Here is a 26,829-nt window from a genome sequence, read left to right on the forward strand (position 1 = left end):
AGAGAGGGCTGAGAGATTCCTTCCTGCAACCTTGGAAAGCCGCTGCCAGTCTGTGAAGACAATACTGAGCTAGATAGACCAATGGTCTGACTCAGTATATGGCAGCTTCCTAGGTTCCTATTCCTTTCACCTCTTGCTCCCTAGGCAAGTTACTTCCCCGCTGTGGCATTAAAGTTACTCCTGAGTAGACATCCTGAAATTAGCCTTTTAGAATACTCCCTATTGTTCAGTAAGTTAGTCTGGCTCTCAGCCGCAGCCATTGTCAAAAGTGAAGAAATGATGGGGGGGCGGGGAGCCACCGTGTTTGGATGATAAATGATATTTGGGGGGGAGCCCTTGTTAACTGTACATTTACTTTTCCACGGGGCCACCTACTGCGCCATGGATGCTGCAGACTGCAGCAGGAAAAGAGGCCACAGCAGCCAAGAAGGTGGCCCTGGGAACAAAGCCGCGTGGTCCAGTCTGGGGTGCTGATGCGCTGCTCCGGAGGCGCGGCGCGGCCACCTGCTTCTCCTGCTCGCAAGAAGCCCGGCAAACGCTTCCTGGAGAGAAGGAAGGAAGCGCCGGAGGAGGAGGCTCACCCTTGGCTGAATGAATGTGTCCTTGAAGGGGGTTGCGTCGTGCGCCGAAGGGGCGGGCGGAGCTCGGGTTGCCAATCACAAAAGTGTAACCGGAGCGGCTACGGATCCGCCTCTTTCCCTGCCGGGGCTGACATTGTCTTCTGTGCTCCCCCCATTCCGTTTTCCAGGTTGCCGCCGCCGCCGCCGCGCTCTGGTTCACTCGCGCTCCTTCTGCTAAGCCAACCCCAGACAGCCAGCTCCGGAGGTGGGTATCTCCATGCCAAGCGATGCGCCGCCGAGCCTTTTTTGGGGTTTTTTTTTTTTTTTTTTGCAAACCTCCCCCACCCCCCTACGCAAGCCTTTGGGGCCTCGGTGCAAGATGGAGTGTGGGAATTCCTCAAGGGAAGTGGGGGGGGGGGTGCGGGGAGACATGATCTCTCTTCGCTTCGCCCACATCACCCTCCTCCTTCAGGGCAGGGGAAAGAGGTGGTCCTCGGTGGACTCTGCAGCCAGGCCGTCTGGTCATCCCGTTCCCTCCGACTCCAGGTCTCCTCTTGCCTTTGCGTCGTGGTGCCCTGTATTGTAAAGGTCATCAGGAGGAGAGCAAGACATCCTGCCATGGGGGCCTCCCCCCCCCCAATAATAATACCTGCATTCTTGTTGCAAAAGTCTTTAAAAATGGATGCAAGCGAAAAAGTGGGGAGGGGAGGGTTATCATTCTATTTTATTTATTGGTGCTGCGTTGGAAAGGGTGATTTTAAAAAAAACACCTGGCCTCTGGGATCCCTCCCCCCTCCCCCCCCGGCTTCGCAGGCCTGCGGATAGGAGCGCGTTGCCTAGTGGTTGGAGCTGCCGACCAGGCTCGCCTTTCTGCATTTTTCCCATTCCTCCTCCCGATCGGAGGGTGGTAGCTTTTGCACCGCATTGGTTCCCGTCGCGTGGGCTCGCGCCGCAGAGCCAACCATCATGGGCAGAGGCGTGGGGGGCCGGGACCTGTTGTTTCTCTTACTGCCCTGTTGACTGAGCGCGTGCTTTTCCCCGGGAGAGAGAGAAGCTGCGAGATGGGGGGAGGGAGCCGCTCGCTCTGCAGGAAGGCGGGACAGGGAGGAGGGATTTTTTGTGCCGGGGGGGGGGGATGGATTTGCAAAAAAAGAAGAAGAGTAATGGGATCACTGCGTGACGTTTCCTTGCAACTCCCCCTTTCATGACTGGAGTGGTTTTGCCCGTGTGGGGAGGAGGGATGCAACAGGACATGAGGAGCCCCCACCGAAGAACGGTCGCAACCCATCTTGCAAGCTGCGGAGGAAATAAGGTGCTAAAACTGTCTCGTGGCTGGCAAAATACGCACTTTTAGCCGAATGGGGTGAGCGCAGCAATGACCGCGCTTCCTCTTTCCTGTTTAAGCACACGGATCAAGCCAAACCCTGCCCGGCTTTACTCATTCCAGGGTTGGATGGAACCCCACCCCCAACCCCGACTACAGAACACAGTCGCCCCTATGATTCATGGGCAGATGTGTGCTTGGCATGATGCAGCAGGACCCAGGTTCCATCCAGGCCTGGAACCAGCCTGACTGTTTAGGGGAGGCTGCCAAACAAGACGAGTGTGTGGCGGTAAGGTGAAGTGTGCCGTCAAGTCGATTTCGACTCCTGGTGCCCACAGAGCCCTGTGGTTGTCTTTGGTAGAATCCAGGAGTGGTTGACCATTGCCTCCTCCCGCACAGTCTGAGATGATGCCTTTCAGCATCTTCCTATATTGCTGCTGCCCGGTATAGTACCAGTGGGGATTCGAACTGGCAACCTTCTGCTTGTTAGTCAAGCATTTTCCTGCTGCACCACTTAAGCTGTCTGTTTGTGGGTGGGGAGGGAGGGGGACTTATCTGGCCGCAGTCAGTTCTAAGTGCAAACAACATTCAGTTAAAAAATAAATAGGGTTGTGGTCTGGTTCTGCCCTTGGCAACATCTCCAAATAGGCAAGGAAGACCCTCATCTGAAACCTGCAAGAGCTGCTGACAGCCAGACTTGACGCTGCTGCTGCTGCTACTAGAAGTATTTATATACTGTTTTTCAACCCACCCACCCCCAAGTGGGGGTTTACATGAAAAGGAATAATAATAAGATGGTTCCCTTTCCCGGAAGTGCTAATGACCTAAAAGCAACTTAAGGTAAACACCAGCAACAGCCTTTGGAGGGATGCTGTTTTCGGAATGAATCGGGCCACTTGCTCTCCTCCTGCTTAAGATCCAGAGAATCGCCACATTTGAAAGGTGCCTCTTTGCCCAGTTAGCAGGCTCATAGCAAGGTCAGGCCAATGCACTGGCTCAGCATGAGAGCTTCCTATGTTCTGCATTCAATGATAAAGCACCTGATGTGTACGCCAAAGGACCAAGGAAAGACCCTAATCTGAAACTGTCGAGCTGCTGCCAGTCAGAGCAGATAGTCCTAAGCTAGGTGGGCCTGGGTATGGTTTGATTCAGCTGCTTCCATGTATGATCTTCCCATTATTTTATCTAGTTAGTTAGCTATCGTTAAATTTTTATACCACCTTTTATTAAAACAATCTCAAGGCGGTTTACAAAACATTTAAAACAATATAAGATTGTAAGACGGTTACACAATAAAGATATTAAATTGGAATATAAAACTACAAATCTCATTTAAAAACATAAACAATAGGACTATAAAATACAGAGCAGCAGCAACAAAAACAACACTCACATGGGAAAAGAGCCAAGACTGGCTCTTGCTTTCTAAAAACGGTGATGGAGACTGAGGAATGGATACCCACCGGAAAAGCATTCCAAAGTCTGGGGGCAATTATGTAGAAAGTAATAGTAAAAATCTGGATTGCACCATTTCTTGTGGAATGGTGAGTGTGTGAATACTGCCCATGTAACACACACCCTGTCTGTAGTAAGCTAGCAAAAGAGGGAGAAAAGGTTAACAGAGGTTAACCTATCCCTGGTGCTTCTTTACTGCATACAAGGAGCCTTTTACATGGGAGAGTTCAAAAGTGTGACTGTTCCTACCCATATGTGGTAAAGGTAAAGTGTGCCGTCAAGTCGGTGTTGACTCCTGGCAACCACAGAGCCCTGTGCTTTTCTTTGGTAGAATACAGGAGCGGTTTACCATTGCCTCCTCCCGCACAGTATGAGATGATGCCTTTCAGCACCTTCCTATATCACTGCTGCCGGATATAGGTGTTCCCCATAGTCTGGGAAACATACCAGCGGGGATTCAAACCGACAACCTCTGGCTTGATAATCAAGTCATTTCCCTGCTGTGCCATTAGGTGGCTCCCATACGTGGTACAACCTAGAATTTTACTGATTATTCCATATACCAACCATGTTGCTATATAAATATATGCATTATATATATAATATGGAAATTTTAGGTGGAGAACATTCAGAAGTGGCATCCCACACCTGCAGTCTGAAGTGGTACAGTCCATGCTGCCACTTCAACATTCTGCCACTTTATCCCTGCCTCAAGGGTTCTCAAATGTGGACAAATATTATTATTTTTAAAATTAAGAATCAGCATACTAGACAGAAACACTACAAATTCACAAATGGGTCACCTTATAAGCAGTTTCCACTATACAGTATATACAGAATATACAAGCATGTGTGTATCAGATCTCAAACTTGGATCCCCAGAAGTTGATAGGCTGCAGCTCCCGTCATTAGGAACATAGGAAGCTAGCTGCCATATACGGAGTCAGACCCTTGGTCTATCTAGCTCTGTATTGTCTACTACACAAACTGGCAGTGGCTCCTCCAGGGCTGCAGGCAGGAGTCTCTCTCCGCCCTATCTTGGAGATGCTGCCAGGGAGGGATCTTGGAGCATTCTGTGTGCAAGCAGAAGCAAGCGGGCCCGGAAGGGGAATATCTTACAGTGCTCACATGTAGTCTCCCATTCAAATGCAAATCTGCGCGGACCTTGCTTAGCAAAGGGGACAATTCATGCTTGCTGCCACGAGACCAGCTCTCATTCCCAGCGGCAGTGGCCAAAGGCCATGATGGGAATTGCACTCCAGTATTGGGGGACCCCAGTTTAAAAACCCCAGCCCTGCCTCATTCTGAAGCATGCAGTAGGCTGAATCCAAGAGGAGCAGCCAGAAGGCTACAGCCAGTCATTGTGGGAATGCAGAGGGCTTTCTGCCTTCACCAGCAATTACAGCAAATATGAGCTGGCTTGGTTGTACAGACAAAGTGGGCATCCTTCTAGGACCACAGTCTAAGGTTTGCTCACCATGTTGGCAGAGGTGTGCATGTCTGAGCTCTTGAACTGCTTCCGAAATAGCTGGTGTGGCATTTTGTGTGAACTGAGGACATATCCCAGGATCCCTGGTGACACTGGCTCATATCCAGATCTACAAAGCCCTTGTGCAAATGTGTTGCACCAGCTCAAGGCTGGTGTGCTGGCAATTGCACTGGTCTGGGGCTTGCATTCCCGAGTGGTGTTGCACTAGTGCAAACATTCTTGCACTAGCACAGTGCCAGTGTGCAAAATCTGTGGCACGCCTCATGCTTTGCAGGGAACTTTTGGGCAAGAGTGCAGTTCCAGAAATCCCTGGGATTTTGCACAGCAACATGATTTTCTTGCACAAGCACAACTTTGTTGTGCAAATGCTTTGGCAGTCTGGACGTTGATATTGCAAAGAGTTCTGATGTGCATCCTCCGAGGGGCTGCAAAATAGTACGGGCCAACCATGAACATAACAAGAATTATTTAGAAATTAAGGAGATATCTGCATGTTAATGTGGAAATGGTTTCGAAGTGTATTTAAAAGTGAGTTCATACAGGCACTTGCTTCAGTGTGTGGCTGTAGCCTCAGCATGGTAATCTGCATGTGTGAATTGGTAACTTTCTAGCCAATCACCATGGATGGAGTTGCCTTGCGTTTCGTGGGGGTGTCATGCTTTCTAGGTGATCACACATTCAGCTTTGCATCTTGGGGTAATGGGGGAAGAGATTATTGACATGCATGTGTGTGGATCAGGCCTTAGTATTCCTCCTTCATTCTCATGAATGTCGAATTCTTTGGCCACTCAACCACTGGCCATAGCATTGGACTGGGAGCACGGAGACCTCACAGGGTTGTTGTGAGGATACAGTTAGAGGAAATACGGTCTGTGAGCTCCTTGGAGAAAGGGTGGGATAGAGATGTAACTAATGATACCTCCCAGCTCTCATTCTTTCTCTAATTGTTCTCAAATGTAGGTTCCTAGATGTTGCTGGACTGCAGCCACCATCGTCCGCAGGGTTATGAATGATGGAAGTTGTAGTCCAGCAACATCAGGGGTTCCGAAATGTCGGTTACCAAAGTGCAACTCCACGGGACCTTAAGTAGAGATCAGATAATTAGTATTCATCCATGGCTGCTGCTGCCACCTGTGTCTGAACATGGCTGCAGAGCAGGCGTTTGGCAGCAATGTGGCTTTGACCTCTCCCCCCTTCCCCGTTCCTGTTTTGTCTGTTACTGTAGACTGTAAGCCCTTCTGGGCAGGGGCCATGTCAGTTCTGTGTTGCCAGCTTGCCACTGGGGCTGGAAAGCAGTAGGAGCTCACTATGAATGGTCCCAGGTGCTTTCTGCTTATCACGTACAACAAAAGTAACAGATGGTCTTCTTCTTCTTCTACGGACGAAAGCGACGAGGACGAGGTAAGCAGTAGAGCATAGCAGCAGGGAGAAAAGACCACCAGGGGGTATGGCGCTTTTAAATAAATAAATAAATAAATAAATATTTGCTCAACATAAGCAGTCTTATAAAAACAAACTCAAGCAAACCCCGTGAAGCCAATAAAAGTAGTGATGGTAAAAAACTAAGATCAGGCTGGAGCGACAGCGATCATTCCTGCTGGGGAGAAGCCGTCGCTCCATGGAAGAGCCCCCTGCTCTGCATGCAGAAGGTCACAAGTTCGATCCTCAGCATCTCCTATTAGGGGACGGGAAAGACGGATGGATGAGACCACAGAGAGCTGTTTCCAGTCAGTGTAGACCACGGGTTCGCAACCTTGGGGTGATGGGGCGACAAGTCCAATCGCCCCCAGTCTTCAGCCGTTGCGACAGGGAGTGATGGGAGTTGTAGTCCAACAGCACCTAGGTACCCAAATTTGGGAACCTCTGGGGTAGGCAGTACCTAACTCGATGGTCTGATTCAGTAGAAGGCAGCTTCATATGTGTTGAGAAGATGTGGTGGGTAGTATGCATAGTGCTATCTATCTCACAGGGTTGTTGTGAGGGTAAAAATAACCATGCACACTGCTCCTCGGAGAAAAAGGGGTTTAGAGGTGTAAAAATAAATAAATGTGTGGTTGCCTTATGAGTCTGCCCTCTAATCCATCTAGATGAGTACTGTCTACCAGTGTTCTTTCTTAATTTTTTTCATCTGTGTGCAGAATGAATTTTGTTCTGGGTGGCAGTCTCAAAGCACTGAGTGTGCACATGCACTCAGAGTGGGGCCTTCCTGATTTAAACCTAAGCGGGGTCTCAAATTCACTGAGCGGACATCAAAATACATGTGAGCGCGCGCACATGCGCACGCCTTAGAGGGGACACTACTGTGTCTACTCTGACTGGCTGCATCTCTGTTGGGTCTCATGAGGATGTCATTGCCGCAGCACTTAAGAACTAGATATTTAACCTCAGTCTGTCTGATTGCAAAATAGAACCACTGAGCTAAGATGCATCCTCAGAAGCTACATGATACTGGGTCAGGCCAGGTAGTGGTCTTTCCCACGTCCTGCTAGCTGATCCTTTGACTAGAGATACCCGGAGTTGAATCTTGGGATGTTATGCATGCAAAACATGTTCCCTGCCACCCCGAAGCTGGTGGCTTTTAGGGAAAACGAAGCATGTTATTTATTTATTTATTTATTTATCAATCATATTTCTATACCGCCTGATGTGTACACCTCTAGGCGGTGTCCAAAATTTAAAATATTTAAAAGTTCCTGATTAAAAGACAATAAAAATAGAATAAAATAGATATTACAATAAATTTTTAAAATTAATTCTGATTAAAAGCCTGCGAAAACAGGAGAGTCTTGAGGGTCTCCCTGAAAACAAACAAAGAAGGAGATGCTCTTTTTCCACTAGGGAGCACATTCCAAAGCTGTGGGGCAGCCACAGAGAAAGCCCAGTCCTGAGTCGCCACCAAACGAGCTGGTGGCATCCGTCACTGGACCTCTCCAGAAGATCGTAACAAGCGTAACAAGCAGCAGGGTTTATGACAAAGGAGGCGCTCTCTTAAATATTTTGGACCATTAAGGGCTTTATAGGTAATAACCAGCACTTTGTATTTCACCCAGAAACACATCGGCAGCCAGTGCAGTTCTTTCAAAACCGATGTTATGGTCCTTTCGTGTTGTCCCAGAGACAATGTGACTGCCGTATTCTGTACCAGTTGTAGTTTCCGGACTACAAAAGGCAGCCCTACGTAAAGCTCATTGCAGTAGTCAAGCCTGGAGATTACCAGCATACGTACCACTGAAATGTTTCCTGAAAACTAAGGAAGGTGGCCTGGAAGAGCAGGGAGGTATATAAATGTGGTTTTCAAATAGATCCCATCCGTACCTTGAAAGTAGCTGAGCTTTTGCAGAGGATGAGGGTCTTCAAGCAAGCATCATAAGCATCTAGTAGAAATCAACCCCTTAAAAGGAAACCACCCTTTTAACTGATTGTTATTATTATTGGGGGGGGGGGAGAATTCGTATGCAGCTTTCCAACCCCAAAACGTTCTCCAAGCTATTTGCATAGCAAAAAGTATGAGAGAATGATTTCCTGTCCTCGAGTGGCACATAGAAACACAAAGGAGGCGCCAGCAACGGCCATTGGGGAGATGCTATCCTGGGACAGTTGCTCTCCCCCTGCTAAAAATAAACGGTCTATCATTTATGAAAGAGGGCCACCTCTTTGCTCAGTTCCACTGATAATATGCTTCCAGAGTTGAGGATGCAATCTTGGTTGGAGCTGGGTGTGTTTAGCCTACAGGAGATTAAGGGGTGATAGGGTGTCCGTCTTCAAATATCTAAAAGGGCTGTCACATGGAAGGAACAGACTTGTTCCATGTTGCTCCAGAGGTCCAGACGAGAACTAATAGGTCAAAATTACAAGGAAGTAGATTCAGGCTAGAGACACTAGGAAGAACTAACCAGCAAGAGCTTCTTGACAGTGGAACAGTCTGCCTCATGCCGTGCTAGGCTCCCTTTTGTTGGAGGTTTCCAAACAGCGATTCAGCAGCCCTCTGTCAGGGATGCTGTAGTAGTTTCCTGTGCTGAGCAGTGGGTTGGTGTAGAAGACCTCTGAGGTCCCTCCCCATTCTGTGATTCTTTCAAGGAATTATAAAACATAGACCGATGGGGTTGTCACTGGCATACCGATGGTATCATCAGGCTCTGTGTGGATTGTCCATATCATCCTGAGCCATGGAAACAGGTAGACAGTTGTGGGAAGGCAGTTGTGGTCCATGGCAGTACTGATGATCTCGTCTTGCGAAATCTGTGAACCGGACTTCAGTGTCTTCCAAGGAAAGAGAGTTCCACAGTTGTGGTGGAGCCTCTGCAAGCAAACCCCTCTCTGCACACCTTTTCTGAATGCAGTGCACCCGTACTGCCACTGAGCACCAGTCCTTTTTAAAGATTGCATCTGAACACAGGCAAAAGGCCAGATATGCTCTTCAATCACAGGTGTAACATGGGCCTTTTGGGATCTTTTCTGTCGGATCCTAAATAAGCCTTTTCTAGAACTGCAAAATGCCTTTCATTACTGAGGGCTTCTATTTTGAGAGGACCCCTGTGGTCCCCTGCAGTAACAGACACCGTGCACCAGGGGTTTTGATAAATAAATTGTGACTAGTGATGATGGGAGTTGTAGTCCAGCGGTAGCTGGGGAGCCTCAAGTTGGCCACAAACTTATGCATTCCCTCTGCCGCCCCCTTTTTTCACTATGAGGAGAAACAAGAATGACCCAGAGAAGTCCTTCTGCCTGTGTCTCGAAAATGAATGGAATGAACATTGAAATGTCTTTAATACAATCTGTAGACTTGGCCCCATCTTATGAGCTTGAGATCGGTAACAGCATTCAAATTATGCAGACCTATCCTTGATCACCAAAGGTCATTGTGAATGAACATGTCTTGCACTGGAACATGCACAGGCTCAGGCTTTGGTGAGTCTCCAGGGAAAGAGAATTGCAGAGTTGAGAGTCAACACAGAGATGAAGTCTCTGCAGTCGTGACTTGCTGCATAGATGGCATATTTTAAGAGCGTCTTCGTGAGTTGATCTTAAAGACTTGGGCAAAGGCAGTCTCTTAGTGTGTTGGTTCCTTATTGTGCAGGATCAGGAACACCCCACGTTGAAAGTTCCATGGTTGGTTGGTTTGTATTTTTCTGCAGTGAGCAAAGTGTGGTCTCGGAAGGAGAGTTTGAGGAAGCATGTGCGCTTGGAACCTGCTCTTGGTCTGTCTCTGGGTAGAATCCTGGGTGGGGCGGGGCGGGGAACAGCAGCTAAAGGAGCCTCATATCTCCTCATTCAGTGTGTCGCCATTTGAAGATTCATGGCTGAATGTGTGAATAGCACCCACTGAAAAGGGTTACGTTTTGAGACAATAACCCGAGCTCCATCTGCAGTGTTTTAGGTGTGCAGATTGTTGCTTGATGCTGTTGCAGATGCGAACTCGCTCTGAAACCCTGGTGGTCTTTGAGAAACACAGCGAGGACTTCTTAAGAGTGAGATTTCGGTGGCAGGCTTATTTGATTGATTTCTTTCCCATCCCCAAGGAGCTTCCATTTAGCAAAGCAGTGCCCTGTTGCCTGGCAAGAAGTCCCACCCAAAACTCATGTCTCTGGGTGGTTACAATACCACCGAAAACTCTTGTCTCTGGGTGGTTTACAATAAAACAACACTATTTAAAACAAAGTTAAAACATTAAAACAATTTAAACTTTAAAATAATCTTGAATTCTAAGAGTCTAATTAAAAGCCTGGCTGAACAAAAGTGTCTTAACTGTCTTTTTAAAGGTTATCAGGGATGGGGAAGCTCTTATTTCAACAGGGAGCACATTCCAAAGCCCCAGGGCAGCAACAGAGAAGGCCCATCCCTGGCAACTGCAGACGGACCTCCCCAGATGATCTCAATAGGCAATGGGGCTCATAACTGTGACATCGGGGGACAGAGTGCTTTGGAGTTAACATACAAAAGAATGCCCTGCCCCAAATAATTTATAAGGAAGAATTAAATCTACTTATTTCTTCATAACAAAGGTCCGTCTGAATTGCAGATGGCATTATTAATTGAGTGGCATTATTATTGGCTGACATCCGGATTTATTTTGCATGTGCTGAAAATGTTGCACATGATCAATGGGGGAGCAGCTATTTTTGCCTATTCCCCCCTTCTTTCTACAGCCCTCTGTGCCTCCAGAAAATATGTCCCTGAGGGGCTCTCAACCTTCAGGTTCATATTTTGGGGAGACACAATGGACTCCTGAGGAAAATGGAGATTGGCCCAAAATGTCTCTCCCCCATTGCATGTACAGAACATTTTCTGTCACGTACCATGTTTTAAGCAGATGTTCTGCTACTGAACTATAGCAGGAGGGGCTCAAGGGGCTCTTCTGCACAGCATCTGGCTGGCCACTAATAGAAGCAAGGGCTAGATAGTAGGGAAGTGTGCACCGAATTGCTTCAGTGCCATCCCAAAGGCGGTGAGGGGTTCCCTTAAGAGGAGGCGGGCAGGTCCTACCTCCCATCCTCCAGACCCCCGCCACCCACCGCTGATGCCATTTACGTGCCGATGCCGCACGAGGGATGCCAGGGAATTTTATTGCCAAAATGTTTCGGCGCCTCTCCAAAGAGGCGCTGAAACGCTTCGGGCTCATCTCTACTAGATAGAGGTTTGATCTGATCTAGCAGGGCTCTCAGGGCAGGCCTTGACACATTTTCTTTGGATCTAGGAGCCAGCCCAAATCTTTAGGGGCTAGACAGTGGACACGTTACAAACTTACTGAATTTTGTGACCAACATTGTGGAAGGGAAGGGTAAATGAGTTTCTCTTTATCCCTTTCACAAGTAACATACAGAACTTGGAACAGAAACAGGATGCTTTGGGCAAGTAACGATGTAGGCTAGAATATTCAGATGCCTCTGAATATTCTAGCCTTCATGCCACGATTAAATTTCTATGTGCCATGGCTCCCTAGAACCTGAGATTTAGGAAGCCCTGCCTTATGTTATGAGTAAGGAGAGGGTAGGAGAATCTTGCCAACAGATCCCCAATCTAATCAAAACAGTCTGGTTAGGAGAACAATATCTCAGCATCAGAACATAAGAACAGCTCTGCTGGATCAGGCCCAAGTCCTGTCTAGTCCAGCATTCTGTTTCGCACAGTGGCCCACCAGGTACTTCTGGGGAGCCCACAGGCAAGAGGTATGTGCATGCCCTCTCTCCTGCAGTTGCTCCCCTGCAACTGGTATTTAGAGGCAACTTGCCTCTGAGGCTGGAGGTAGCCTATAGTCACCAGACTAGTAGCCATTGATAGACCAGTCCTCTTTGAATTTGTCTAAGCCCCTTTTAAAGCCAGCCAAGCTAGTGACCATCACCACATCCTGTGGCAAAGAATTCCATAGATTAATTGTGTGCGGTATGAAAAAGTACTTCCTTTAGTTGGTCCTAAAATTCCCGACCTTCATTTTCATGGAATGACCCATGGTTCTAGTGTGAGAGAGGGAGAAAAATTTATCTCTGTCCACTCTCTACTACCATGCATAATTTTATACACTACTATCATGTCCCCCTGCAGTTGCCTCTTTTCCAAACTATAAAGCCTCCAATACTGTAGGCTTGCCTCATAAGGAAGGTGCTCCAGGCCCCTGATCATCTTGGTTGTGCACTGTTGCACCTTCTCCAGTGTCCTCCTTAAGATATGGTGTTGCAATGCTGAACGGATTCATTATATAACAACATTTGCCATGATGTTATCACTTTCATAAATAGTGCTAACCAATGGCAATTCCTTAGCTCTTTTGTTATGGAACCGCCACTGGAACGGACAAACCGCTGATCCACTGGTTTTGTAGCATTGTGCAACGGCTTGTTAAGGGACAAAGAATATTTCAAATGAAGGGCAAACGCAAGTGAGTAGAACAATGAATTATTCAGATGGATGTGGGCCAAGCCCAAGTGGCGGCTGTTCTGTGAAGTTCATTATTTCCATTTGTGTATTGCTTATTATTAGGCAGTGGGGTTTTAATTTGGAATGTTGGAGAAGATGGCTTTTCTTTGGAAGAATGTGAAAACTGCACTGGTTTCATCCGAGTTTTCTCACTTTCTTTTCTCACTTTATTCTACAGTACAATATGGCGACACTCAAGGACAAACTAATCACATCAGTCGCACCACCATCGACCAAGCCGAACAACAAGGTCACCGTGGTTGGGGTCGGTCAAGTTGGGATGGCCGCTGCAATCAGCATCCTGGAAAAGGTACAGTACAGAACCGGGAGAAAGTGTCTGTCTCGTGTGTGAGTGTGTGGTTTGGTTAACAGAATCGTAAAAGTTAAAGTGATCCAGAGGCAAATTCCAGGGGGATAGTTGTGTAACTATGTTACAGCAAAAACAAAAATAATAATTGAAAAGTCCCATGGCACCTTGAATGTATGAAGCTACCTTCTCCCGAGTCAGACTCTTTGTCCATCTAGCTCGGTATTGTCCACAATACTGGAGATGCCAGGAATTGAATCTGGGACCTTTTGCATGCAAAAGAGGTGCCCTGCCCCTGAGCTTCAATCTCTCCCTGAACCTGGATTCCGTTGTCAACTGCTCGGGACCAGAAGGCTCTGCAGATCGACAGAGCTGTTTCTTTGGGCTGGCATTTTTACCACCAGCTGGCCCTTGGGTCCATCTGCAGCCCCTTCTGCCTCTGAATGGAGAAGCCCAGACTGTGTCCACATCATCAGCTACAGGGACCAGAAGATATATTTATTTATTATTTATTCTATTTTTATACCGCCTACCATAATGCATCTCAAGGCGGTTTACAGAAGTCAAAATACAATAAAATTCTGTGAACGTTGGATTTAAAACCTTTAAAATTAATCAACCATTAAAACCATAAAACTCCAAGAAACAGTTAAAAAGAAACAAATGCAAGAAAGCTGAGAAACCTGGAGCCTCTAGGAGGTAAACACCTGAGTAAATAAAAACGTCTTTAGTTGCTTTTTTAAAGGAACCACAGTTGTCTCAGAGCGAATGTTTACTGGGAGAGCATTCCAGAGCCTGGGAGCAACAACAGAGAAGGCCCTGTCCCGTGTGCATGACAATTTAGTCTCTCTCAGCGTCTGTACACGGAGCAAAGGCCCCCTTGTTGGCAGGCAGAAACCCTTGGAAGCAGGTGGTCCTTCAGGTATCCAGGGCCCAAGATTCTGCAGATCATTCTGGTGCTGTCCCTCCCTTAAGGAAAATGTTCTTGATCTCGATTCCACAGGTGTTGGGCAAAACTCTCACCAACAGACTGAGACGTTTTATTAATCTTCTGTAATTTGCTCCTTTTAATATTGTAAACTGCTTTGGGTGCCTTTGTCAAGGCAGAAAGGCAGTATAAAAACGTAGGTAATAAATAATCATCTGCAGATGCTTGTCCAGGCCGTTGTGCTTAGAGATGATGGGAGTTTTATTCCAGCAACATCTGCAAACCCAAGTCTGGGGACTCCTGACTTAAGGGACAATTGAATCCCTTCTCTTATGGAGCATATAATCAATCATTTTCTAAAATATGAAGTTAGAGGGGATTTTATTAAAGTAACATATTTATATACCACCCCAGACCTATGTCTTTGGGCGGTTTGCAGTGGGGATGCAGCTTGAGCTCAGAGGTGGAGCATCTGCTTTGCATGCAGAAGTCCTGGGTTGAATCCCATAGACTATTGGGTCCATCTTGCTGAGGATTGTCTACACTGATTGGCAGCAGCCTTTCAAGCAGAAGTCCTTCTCAGCCCTGCCTGGAGATGCTGCCAGGGATTGAACCTGGGACCTTCTGCATTCAAAGCAGATGCTCTACCGCTGAGCTAATGGCCCCATACATGGGTCTCTCATCCAGGCACTGACCACACCAAGACCTGCTTAGCTTCAGCAAAGTGCTTGTATTGTGTGCCATTACACCAGAAGTAGGCAGCCTTGGCTCTCTAGCTGTTGTTGAACTACATCATCCTCAGTCACAATTTATTGATGGGAGCTGTAGTTCAACAATCACTAGAGAACCAAGGTTGCCTACCCATGCCTTAGACCAGGCCTACTCAACTTCAGACCTCTGGCAGATGTTGGCCTACAACTCCCATGATCCCTGGCTATTGGCCATTGTAGCTGGGGATTATGGGAATTGTAGTCCAAAAACAGCTGGAGGTCTGAAGTTGACCAGCCCTGCCTTAGACCATGCTCTGGGACGGGGACCCCATTATTTAATTTTCTATGGTGTTTTTCTCCCCCCACCCCACCCCAAATACTAGGGTCTCTGTGATGAACTTGCTCTGGTTGATGTTGTAGAAGATAAACTGAAAGGCGAAATGATGGACCTGCAGCATGGAAGCATTTTCCTTAACGTCCATAAGATTGTAGCAGACAAGGGTACGATTTGGGTTATTCCTCCCTCCCAGCTCCTCCCAAATACCAACGTCCACATGCGTGCCTCATTCATCTGAATAGTGTTTTGACACAAGTTTACATTGATTTAGATGGTCAATTGCTGGGCAGAAGGTGAGTATTTCTTTCATGCAGTCCTTTATGATGGAGAGGTGTACATCTTGATAAAACCACTTTCAAAGAACGGGGTAGGTTTATAGAAGGATAGAAGTGGAGGGAACCTCAGAGGTCTTCTCATCCAGCGCTCTGGACAGTACTGGAAGCAGCTGCAGATGTCTGCCCAGCCTCTGTTTGAAGACGTCCAGTGAAGGAGAGTCCACCACTGTGTGAGGCAGTTCCACTGTCAAACAGCTCTTACACTTCAGAAAGTCTTCCTTGTATTTATTTATTTTTACACATATATCCCACTCTTTCTCCAAGGAGCCCAGAGCAGAGTATGTGGGTGTTTTTTTTAACCCTCACAACAACCCTGTAAAGTTGGTTAGGCTGAGAGAGCAACTGGCCCAGTGAGTTTCATGGCTGAGTGAGGATTTGAACTCTGGGCTCCAGCAGTTTAACCACTACAGCACACTGGCTCCCTATCATGAATCCGCTTCCTGGCCATTAAAACCTAATCCTCGCCTTGCCCTCAGGGATTTTGTGAACTGGGTCTTGCCCAACCTGGCTGTTAGACTTTACGAGCAGAGTGCATGTACAGGAAGGATCTGAGATCTGACGATATTCTTCCTTTTGCCTGCAGATTACTCTGTCACTGCTGGTTCAAAGATTGTCGTGGTAACGGCCGGAGTGCGCCAGCAGGAAGGAGAGAGCCGCCTGGACCTGGTCCAGAGGAATGTGAATGTCTTCAAGTTTATCATCCCACAGGTGGTGAAGCATAGTCCAGACTGCATCATCCTGGTGGTTTCGAACCCAGGTACGCTGGGCTTTCAGTTAATTGGTATTCACTTTTCCTCCAGAGCTAGGCCTTCGTCTGCGTTTGCCCCCATTTTGATTCATAGGAACAAAGGAAGCTGCCATATACCGAGTCAGACCTTTGGTCCGTCTAACTCAGTATTATCTACATAGACTGGCAGCAGCCTCTCAAAGGTTGCAGTCAGGATTCTCTCTCAGCCCTATCTTGGAGAGGCCAGGGAGGGAACTTGGAACCTTCTGCATGCAAGCATAGAGGTGCTCTTCCCAGAGCAGCCCCATCCCCTAAGGGGAATATCTTACAGTGCTCACACATGGAGTCTCCCATTCAAATGCAAACCAGGGCTGGTCCTGCTTAGCAAAGGGGACAATGCATGCTTGCTACCACAAGACCAGCTCTCCTCCTTCCTGCCAGCATGGCATGAAAGTCATCTTCTGGTGCTAACCAGAGCTGCATGCATCTGTGGACAAAAGATGCTTCTCTCAGCGCAAACAAAGGGTTCTGAGCAACCTGCAGTGTGGCCAACAGCAGATTGTGATTGGGGGCACACAGTTTAACAACCCAGTGTAAAAGAAAATAAACCCTATTTGGACATGATGTCATATGCCTACATGTGTCTGTACACATGGGCACGTTTTTGTGTGAATGACTATATGTGCCTTTCCTCTTAAAAGTTGAACCAGCCCCTCAGCCTGTCTCTCTTCTGCCCCTCAGTGGATATCCTGACCTACGTTACGTGGAAACTGAGTGGCTTGCCTAAACATCGCGTCATCGGCAGTGGCTGCAACCTGGATTCGGCTCGGTTTCGCTTCCTGATGGCGGAAAGGCTGGGCGTCCATCCCAGCAGCTGTCATGGGTGGATCTTAGGAGAACATGGAGATTCCAGCGGTGAGGAGTGTTATTTCACGCAACCATTACTTGCCCCGGGTACCTTGGGGGCCGTCTGCTCCCCGCTAAATCTACTCACCAGACTAGGTCAGCTGGGAGGGCTCTGTTTCACATGCTGACAGCGGCTGAGGCCTGTTGTTCGAGCACGCAGGACAGGGCCTTCCCAGTTTTTGCCCCCAGGCTGTGGAACCCGCCCTCGGTTGATATCCGCATGGCTGCCTCTCTCCCAGCCTTTAGAAGGAAAGTGAAGACTACCCTTTTTATCCAGGCTTTGGCCAATGAGCTCTCCTTTTCTCTCTCTTTTTAAACTTTTAGCTGCATTTGTTCTGTGTTTTATGTTTTTATTGAATTGTTGTTATCTTGCCGTTAACTGCCCTGGGGTCTTAGGATGAAGGGCAGTATATAAATATTAATTAAAGAAATAAATTTTGACGTTGCCTTATACGGATTTAGCCCAGTGGTCTCCCTAGCCCAGTGCTGTCTCTGGCAACTAGCAGTGACACTCCAAAGTCTAAAACAGAGGTCTTTTTTTAAGCCCTCCTATGTTCTGCCGGGAACATTTGAGCAAGGGCACAGTTCCTAAACTCCCTGTGATGTAGCACAGCCACACACAACTTCATTCATTGTACATGTTGGTCACTAACTAAGAGTTTTAGACTTCTGTGCATGCTTACACATGTTCAGAAGTCTGGAGTCAGAATAAATTATTTGAAATGGATTTTTAAAAAAACATTTTATATCCCGCTCTTCCTCCAAGGAGCCCAGAGCAGTGTACTACATACTTGCGTTTCTCCTCACAACAACCCTGTGAAGTAGGTTAAGCTGAGAGAGAAGCGACTGGCCCAGAGTCACCCAGCAAGTACGGCTGAATGGAGATTTGAACTCGGGTCTCTTGTGCAGCACTCTAACCACTACACCACACTGGCTCTCTATTTATGATAAGGACCTAATGGCGCAGCGGGGAAATGACTCGATTAGCAAGCCAGAGAGGTTGCCAGTTCGAATGCCCGCTGGTATGGTTCTCAGACTATGGGAAACACCTATATCAGGCAGCACCAATATAGGAAGATGCTGAAAGACATCATCTCATACTGCGAGGGAGTAGGCAGTGGTCAACCCCTCCTGTATTCTACTAAAGAAAACCACAGGGCTCTGTGGGCGCCAGGAGTCGACACCGATTTGGCGGCACAACTTTACCTTTACCTTTAAATTACACCAGTGTATGTGGAGCACAGAAACCTAGGAAGCTGCCTTCTACTGAGTCAAGACCACTGGTCCATCTAGCTCAGTTTTGTCTATGCTGACTGGCAACTGTTCACCAAGGTTTCAGGCCAGAGTCTTTCCCAGCCTTACCTGGAGAACCTTCTGTGTGCAAAGTTGATGCTCTACCACTGAGCTACCGCTGTTATGCATACATGTGTGCTTAGCTCCTCCCACAAACTCCAGAATGATCCCCGTTGGGACAACTTTCTTTGAAAATAATCTGTGAATAAACCACCCTGATTGCTCCAATCATAGCTACTTTGGCCCTCAGACACAAGTTCTTTCCAGGGAGATGTGCACCAAAGCAATAGCAGAGGGTTTCTGTCCCATGGCAAACTCTGGTCACCTTTGGCTCAAATTAAGCCCTTGAGCCAAAGTGGAAAAAACTCCAAAGGTGCTACTTAAATGTAATTTGGCTCTTCTCTAGGAAATTAGAAGACATGTATAAAAATCCCACCTCATTACAAATCACCGTTTCAGCTTTTTAAGTTAAAAAAGGTGAGGCCAGGCCCATTTATTTTAAAATGTTTGTATTATTTTTAACTATTTAGCTTGTTGCTTGTTTTAATTTTTGTGTTTGGAATTATAATTTTTCTAAACCGCCCAGAGACACAGGTTTTTGATGGTATAAAAATGTTCTAGATAGTTAAATACATTTTACACAGCAGTTTGCCTGATGGTCATAAAATGTGTAACAACATCTGTTTCCCTGAGGCAACCTTGCAGTCATTTGTGCCGATACGGTGACTCCCAACTGCTTTTGGATTCAGAATTCCCAAGTTAATATTGGGTAGCTGGTTTTGTCCGACATAAAGTAAGTCATGGGTTATGGTGAGCGAAGATCACGTTGGCAACAAGTCAACCAGTTACATCCCATCCAGTTAGATCATCTCAGATGGCCCTTCTGTCAGTCCCTGATTGCCGAGATGTTCAGGGCTCTAGGACCCGTGAAAGGGCCTTTTCGGTTACTGCCCCGCTCCTTTGGAACTCTCTGCCCCTACAGATCCGGCTAGCCCCTTCCTTACCGATCTTCAAATCGCTATTGAAGACTTTTCTTTTTCACCAGGCTTTTGCCCTGTAGTTTATTTTTCTGTTCTTTGGTACTTATTTTAGTTTTTAATTTAGAATGTAATTTTTAATGTTGCCTGTTTCCATCTTGTTGTGCACTGCCCGGAGTCTTCAGAGTGGGCGGTATATTAAATGTCTCAAATACATACATACATACATACTTTATAGAGTAATATTAGAGGCTGATAATAAACACAGATCCATAAATAACAGTCTTGACTCCCTTTGAACTCTCTTTCAGTGGCGGTTTGGAGTGGTGTGAATGTGGCGGGAGTTGCCCTCCAGGAGATCAACCCTCAAATGGGGACTGACCAAGATCCTGAGGGCTGGAAACAGGTCCACAAGCAAGTGGTTGACAGGTACGGTCAAAATGACATTTGTGGCGATAACCAGGGCGACAGACAGAAGTCTTTTCATGCAACTTTCTTCCTGGAACGTGGACATGCCTCCCAACAAAGGATCATCTAGGGTAGGGCTACGTGGCTTTTGCCCTCCAGTTGCTGGACCAAGACTCCCATAATCCTTTGCTATTGGCCACCATGACTGCATATGATGGAGGTTGCAGTCTAACAACCACGGAAGGGCCAAAGTTGGGCAGCCCCCTGGTCTCGGGAATTCTGCTAAAACTCTCTTATTTGATTTATTATTATTTATTTATTGGATTTTTATACCACCTCACCCAGATGGCTCTAGGCTGTTCACAGATTTGATCTTGGGACAGCCGTTAGTCCTGTTCAGATGTTACCTTGTACATTCACACAGGTGCCTGTGTACAAATGCATGTTTTTGTGTAGATGACTGCTCATGTGTTCGTTTTAAAACTGTGATATACAAAGTACAGATAGGAAGTGCCCTATTGTACATGTGTTGAACATAATGGCTGACATCCAGATTAACAAAGTGTGTGCGCTGCCAATGTGCTGCACACACATTGGGGTTGCTGTGGTTTTGGTAAGTCTGCCCTTCCCTCTGTAGTTGAGTGTGACTCCCGTGAGGGCGACACTACACTCAGGGACATATTTCTGGGAGTCTCTGTCATCCACAGAGGGAAGGGGAGATAATAAAAAACCTCCTGTGTCTTGCAGAGCATCGTCCATGCATGCTTTTATCTGGTAGGTTTCTTTTCATTGACAACTTTTGATTTCAGTTTTAAAACTTCTTATTTTAATTGTAGTTTTAGCCTGGTCTTTTAACTTTTTTAACCTTAATAATTTTTTATTCTATATTGTATCTGTTTTATTCTATATTGTATCTGTTTGTTTTATTCTTGTAAGCCGCCTCGAGCAGTAGTTCATTGAAGGGGCAGGGTATAAATATTTTTAATAATAAAAAATAATGCTTTGTTGGGGGACCAGTGGTCATCCCCCCCCTTCCCTTCCCTCTGTAGCTGACTGTGACTCCAAAAACTATGTCTCCAAAGACTGTGTGATGCTCAGGGACATATTTAGGAGTCTATTTAAATTTCAGGGGGAAGGGGAGAAGGATAAAAATTGCTGTTCTGAGTGTTGAACATAATCTGTGAATAGGGCTGATGTGTTGCACAGAATAGGATTAAATCATTCTGTTTAGAACTCTGATTAAAGATGGCTGGGCTCTTGCTTCCTTTTTTTCCACACTGAATGGACCTTTCAAGGACAAATGTCCTCTGGCAAGCAAGGGTTGATTACATAACCCAATTAAGAAAACACAACCTCCTGTTTGGAAGTTTCACACTGTGTCAAGCAGGAGGATATTTTGTGTGTGTGTGCCATTTGTGTGGGTTCTGCTTGTTTTTAAGCTGGTGTTCTTACTGCAATTGCCTGTTTAATACCCATGAGGCTTGGCTTTGCATGTTGAGAGTGTTAGCCTTTTTGGGGTGGCTATGAAGTCTGAGATGAAGAAAGCATCCCTTTGGATCCTCCAAACCTATTCTTGCCAGGAGTGTAGCCCTTTTAAGGACCACAGATTTATCTCCCATTGCCGGTGGGAGATGAATGAGTATAGCAAAACTAGGAAGAGAATGTTATTGCCCATGAATGCTTCTGTTGTGCACACTTTTGAACTTTGCATAAAGATTTACTATAAGTAGATCTACTGTACCTCTTGCGTGTGCTCTCTCACGGGGTGTGTGTGTGAAATGTAGAAAGCTCTATCTCTGCTGAAGAGTGGCAATTTTCATCCATATCCCCTTCTGTAATTGATGGAGACTCTGAAAAATATGTCCCTGGGCATCATGCAGCCTTCAGGGACATAGTTTTGGGAGTCACAGTCAGTTGCAGAGGGGATAGCGCCCCTCCCAATTGTGCATCAAGTAATTTGAAAGCCTTAGAAAGGATCTACTATAAAACATCGATACAAGCCAACACAGCACTAAAATAATAGGAACCTAAGGAGACTCTTTGTAATGTCTTGACAGTGCCTACGAGGTGATCAAGCTAAAAGGCTATACCAACTGGGCCATTGGCTTAAGTGTGGCTGATCTGCTGGAGACCATATTGAAAAACCTTTGCCGAATTCATCCAGTATCCACCATGGTGAAGGTAAGGATTGTTCGTTGACTGTATATGTGTACATCTTGTACCCAAATATACAGCACAAATCTTTGGTGAAGGTAACCTAAATTATTATATGGACAATATATACATGTTTAAAGGGATTCCTGGATGTTGTTGACTACAACTCCCATAATCCCCAGCTAAAGGCCATTGCCAGCTGAGGATGATGGGACTTATAGTTAACATCTGGGGATCCCTGTTACAGGGAACACTGACAGACACCCATCCCCACTACCACCGCTTCCCCTGCTTTCCTAAAGATGGGTGTTTTGCTAACATTTGTATAAAGGCCAACTGAGTGTGTGGGGGTGGGGGGGTGGGGAGTGTTCAATTAAAAAAAATGTTGCTTTTCCAGCTAAATCAGTTCCCAAAAGCAACTTAACAAGTTAATAAGACAGGCAGTTATTGCTCTTACATTAACCAACGTTATTTAACATTGCTGGCCAACATGCAGACTAACACTGTGCTTGCTCAGAAAACAAAGTTGCACTCGTGCGAGAAAACCACGTCACTCTGCAAAATCCTGAAGTTGCGCTTTGGTGCTGGTGCATAAAATGCAATGTAAGTGGCTAGAGGAAAGAGGTGTCCCAGCAGAAGGTGCAGCACAGGATGCGTGCCTTGCTGCACAAGGGTGTTCGTGCCAGCGCAAGAGTTCTCGGCAGCAGGTACTGGAAGGGCTCCCACGAGTAGTGATACGCACGGACCGGTCCGGAGGCCACTCTAAAGGCCTCCGGACCAGTCCAGACATGAGGCGGTTCGGTGGTTCGATGCCGGGGGTGGTGGCTGTTCCTTTAAGGGTGGGGGGGTGTACTTACCCCTCCCGCCGCTTTCCCTCCGCCAGCACGCATTTTTAGTAAGCATTTGGGGCGGCACGGTACCTCCCTGCCTCCCCTTCCCCTGGTCATCAGGAAAAGGCTTTCTGAAGGTCGCCATCTGAGGATTGCTGACTTGAAGCTGATGCATCTTCAGCTGCGGGGGCGGGGTGAGTGGGATGGAGACCCTCTTCCTGTGCTCCTGATTGGCTGGCTATGTGCTGAAGCTCAGGGTATCCCTCCCCTTAACCTGACCAACAGAAAATTAGCATGGAGTACTCTCATTGAAATTAATACAAGTAAAATTGCCTCGTTAATTACAGTAGGAGTAAAGTGTGCCGTCAAGTCAGTGTCGACTACCGGCTCCCACAGAGCCCTGTGGCTGTCTTTGGTAGAATACAGGAGGGGTTGACCATTGCCATCTCCCGCGCAGGATGAGATGATGCCTTTCAGCATCTTCCTATATCGCTGCTGCCCAATATAGGTGCTTCCCATAGTCTGGGAAACATACTAGTGGGGATCCAAACCAGCAACCTCTGGCTTGCTGGTCAAGTCATTTCCGTGCTGCGCCATTAGGTGGCTCACAGTAGGAGTACAAGAAGAACTTGCCCGCTTGGCATTTTGGTGAGAGTCTGCCGATCAGCTACCATTCTTCAGCTGGTTGGTCAGGGAAGCCCTATCTTCCTGACTCTTTTAGAAGGCAGTAGGACTCAGGAATCCACCTGCAGACTCTCCAGTAGCCAACCGTGGAATAATGAGGAAGATCCTTCATCAGCTGCCTATTCAAATCCATAAGTGTACATAAGAGCAGCCCTGCTGGATCAGGCCCAGGACCTATCTAGTCCAGCATCCTGTTTCACACAGTGGCCCACCAAATCTCTCTGAGAAGCCCACTGGCAAGGAGGTGAGGGCAGGCCCTCTCTCTTGCTGTTGCTCCCCTGCAACTGGTATTCTGAGGCATCTTAACTCTGAGGTATGGAGGTGACCTGTAGCCACCGGACTAGTAGCCATTGATAGACCTGCCCTCCATGAATTTGTCCAAGCCCCCTTTAAAGCCATCCAAGCTAGTGGCCATCACCACATCCCCTTGTATATGTAATGTGTAATCCATAAGTCAACCCCTATCTAGAAGAAGGAATTGTGGAATATGCAGTGGGAGCAGAGTTCTGTTGAGCTGTTGTGTGCACCCTGGCTGGCTTTGTTGGACGGGGCTGCTAGCTTCCAACTTCTCCTCCTGCTTCTTACAGGGGATGTACGGCATTGAAAATGAAGTGTTCCTGAGCTTGCCGTGTGTGCTGGGATCTGCCGGCTTGACCAGTGTGATCAACCAAAAGCTGAAGGACAGCGAAGTGGCTCAGCTCCAAAAGAGTGCCAGCACCTTGTGGGATGTCCAGAAGGACCTCAAAGACCTGTGAGCAGAGGGAGGTTTCTCTCTCCTCACTGACAGACAACCAGCATCCAAGTCTCGATCCTGCACTCCTGTGCAAGCCTCTCTCTAGTTCTAACTCCGTAGCTGAGCTTCCAGTAGTCATCCCGAAACGGTACGAGCTTTCATCCACCATGGCTAAAAGGTGGGATTGGTATAACAATGCAGACCTTTCGAACAAATAAACCAGCTCTTTTGTGTGTGCTCCATTCGCCTGATGAGTCGACTTTCCTTCTCCTTTTAAATCATGGCATGTCTCCACCTGTGTTGGGGCAGGGGGGTAGGAATTGAACTTTCAATTGTCTATGAACTGAAACATACCTATTTTACAGTTTTTAAAAAAATCAAAATATTAACACTAAAGACAGACAAACACAAGAAACAGGAGTACATGATGGGGGCATTTTCTGCAGGTGAGTTCTGCTTCTTTCCACCTTCTCTACCCACACATGTACCTAACTAGTGAAAGCTGACCAAAGCATAGGGCAACAGGCAGGCTATTGACTTTATTTGGGGTTATGGGATTGGTTTTGTTTTTCCAAGCACTTGGTAGGATTATCTGATTAATAGTTCATGCTGCTGTGTTATTCCCCCCCACCTTTTTTGCTCTTTGAAATTGGTTCCGAGAGGGGCGGGACACTGCCTCCTGTGACTGACACAAGGGCCAGCCAGTCAGCACTCTGCACAGCCATGCTCTGGGGGAAGTTGCTTTATGATTGGCACAAGGACCAGCCAATCAGCAAGTTTGATGAGTGAGCTTCCATAGCAGGCTCACATCTGACCTGCACATCTGTCTTCAGGCTAACTTTACAAAAAGGGATTCCTTTTAAAAAATATCTTTTAGGAATGTCTATTTGAATGTTTCTTCAGTGAATCTTACCTGTCAGCTTACATTTGGCAATCTAAATGTTTTGACTTGCCATGACTCAATTGTAAGAATTGCTTCCATTTTCCAATGCCAGGCAAGTCCAATGCTAATGTAAGACTGAAGACAAGCATTGTCCTACCACATTGATGGATTTCAAATACACTGGGAGGTGAATATGATTACACCCCTATTTCAAACTGAAAAATTCAGTGCACTGCGTAATATTTCCAGCACTGGAATCTATTAGGTTGAACAAAATGTCTCCTGTCAACAAGTTAGATTCCAGTGATCCACTTGTATTGCATTCCCCAAAGGAATACATGAAAACTCAAATTGTAAATGCCAACCCAGATCTTAGAAACTTAGTGGCTCCTAAATACTTTTCATATAAATTATTCAAGTAAATACTTCTTAACATCAAGATTCAATATTAATATCTCTTCAGATTATTGAGCCCCTCAGCTTCCCAACATGAGAGTTCTCTTAAGTTAAATTGATGACCGAATGCTCACAAGACGAAATACCTTACCTTGAAGATACTGAACTCTAAATAAAGCCTGCCTTGTGATCTCAGCATGGTTTCCTGATGTGTGCTAAAACTGACACTAAACATAACATCCCTAAACTTGGGTATATATTCTTCCCCATTGAAGGAATCCTCCAGCTACCATCTGGATTACATTCAGGGCTTCTTAAAATGCTAAGGGAAAGGTAGGCGGGCTTAATTTATTTCAGTATTTGAGCCATGTTGGCTGACATCCAGACTAGCATTTGCACAAATGTGTTGTACAAGTGTAAGGATGCGGTTCATTTAATTAAAATATTTCTATCCTGCCCCTTCCCCTCCCCCCACTGCTGCTTGGGGCGGCTTACAGAATGGGAGTTACATTGGCTACTTGTCACCCACAGTGTTTCTGTGTTTTCTAGCGTATTGGATTCGATCCCTTCTTTAACAACAGTGATCCTCCACCCCGCAATTCACCGCCGCCCCATCTTTTCTGTAGAGTTTATATCCAGGAATAACTGTCCTACTGTTCCGCCATGATTCTGTTATGCCCACTATGTGTTTTCATTAGCAACCAAGCACTCTAGCTCGCCTGTCTTGGCTCAGAGGCTTCTGGCATTGGCCTATAAGCACCTATATGCCAAATTTCTTACCTGGTGTGTGCTATCTTTCTTATGGCCATTTGATCTCTCTGACCAGCTAGCACATCCTCAGCTCTGCCTCTCTCGCTGGCCTTGCACGTGGAGTGCTACCTCGGGGGTCCTGCACTTCAGTATGCTACCTAGCAGCCTACATTTGGCTTCCAGGACTTCCCTGACTACATTTCCCAACATTGTTGGTGCCGATGTGCACCATGACAGCCTATCTAGACACTGACGTCGGCAACCTTTGCACCACACAGGCAAGTCACTGTGCAGTCCACACGCAGGTCACAGACCCATCTCTCTATATGTCGATCATATAGCTCACTGCTAGGAGGTCCCCACCCTTCAGAGGAGTATCCTCTGTGTGGGAGGATATGGGCTCATCATCCACGGAAGGGGTCCCTTCTAAGGGAGCATTTCCCTCTTCCTTGGAATGATGTCCATCCTTGAAACCTTCATTCTCCATGGCAGCAGAGGATCCATTAGTCTGGGGGTGGGATGCCTCTGTCACATCCCTGAAGGTCTCTTCCACCTACCTCTCTGACTCTGAGCTTCTCCAGATTAGCCACCTTGGCTTCAAGGGGATGAACTTGTTCCTTAAGAGCCAAGAGCTCCTTGCACCAGTTTCTTTCCTCTTGCTAAATATAAGAGAATCTCCACTTTGAAAGGTGTCTGCATAGTTAGGACAGAGTTTCTACAACCTGGAGCCCA

General features: G+C 46.8%; 1 protein-coding gene and 1 non-coding gene across 3 annotated transcripts; one reads left to right on the plus strand and one right to left on the minus strand.

Moving 5' to 3' along the window:
- Window positions 1-636: 636 nt before the first annotated feature.
- On the plus strand, window positions 637-24,310 carry LDHB (lactate dehydrogenase B). 2 transcript variants are annotated; one of them, XM_053256558.1, is made up of 9 exons: window positions 749-825; window positions 6,054-6,229; window positions 12,918-13,049; window positions 15,068-15,185; window positions 15,940-16,113; window positions 16,825-16,998; window positions 19,571-19,688; window positions 21,725-21,848; window positions 23,923-24,310. In XM_053256558.1, exons 2-9 carry the CDS (start codon window positions 6,137-6,139, stop codon window positions 24,088-24,090), a joined length of 1,101 nt encoding a protein of 366 aa, XP_053112533.1. In that variant the 5' UTR covers window positions 749-825; window positions 6,054-6,136; the 3' UTR covers window positions 24,091-24,310. The 2 variants fall into 2 exon arrangements, with proteins under 2 accessions (XP_053112534.1, XP_053112533.1); XM_053256559.1 differs by lacking the exon at window positions 6,054-6,229 and having other exon boundaries at window positions 637-825.
- Window positions 14,568-14,638, minus strand: TRNAS-UGA (transfer RNA serine (anticodon UGA)). The gene has a single exon. It is a non-coding gene; the product is annotated as a tRNA-Ser (tRNA).
- Window positions 24,311-26,829: the final 2,519 nt, after the last annotated feature.

Source organism: Hemicordylus capensis, chromosome 5 (genome assembly GCF_027244095.1).
Source record: "Hemicordylus capensis ecotype Gifberg chromosome 5, rHemCap1.1.pri, whole genome shotgun sequence".
Lineage (NCBI taxonomy): Eukaryota > Metazoa > Chordata > Lepidosauria > Squamata > Cordylidae > Hemicordylus > Hemicordylus capensis.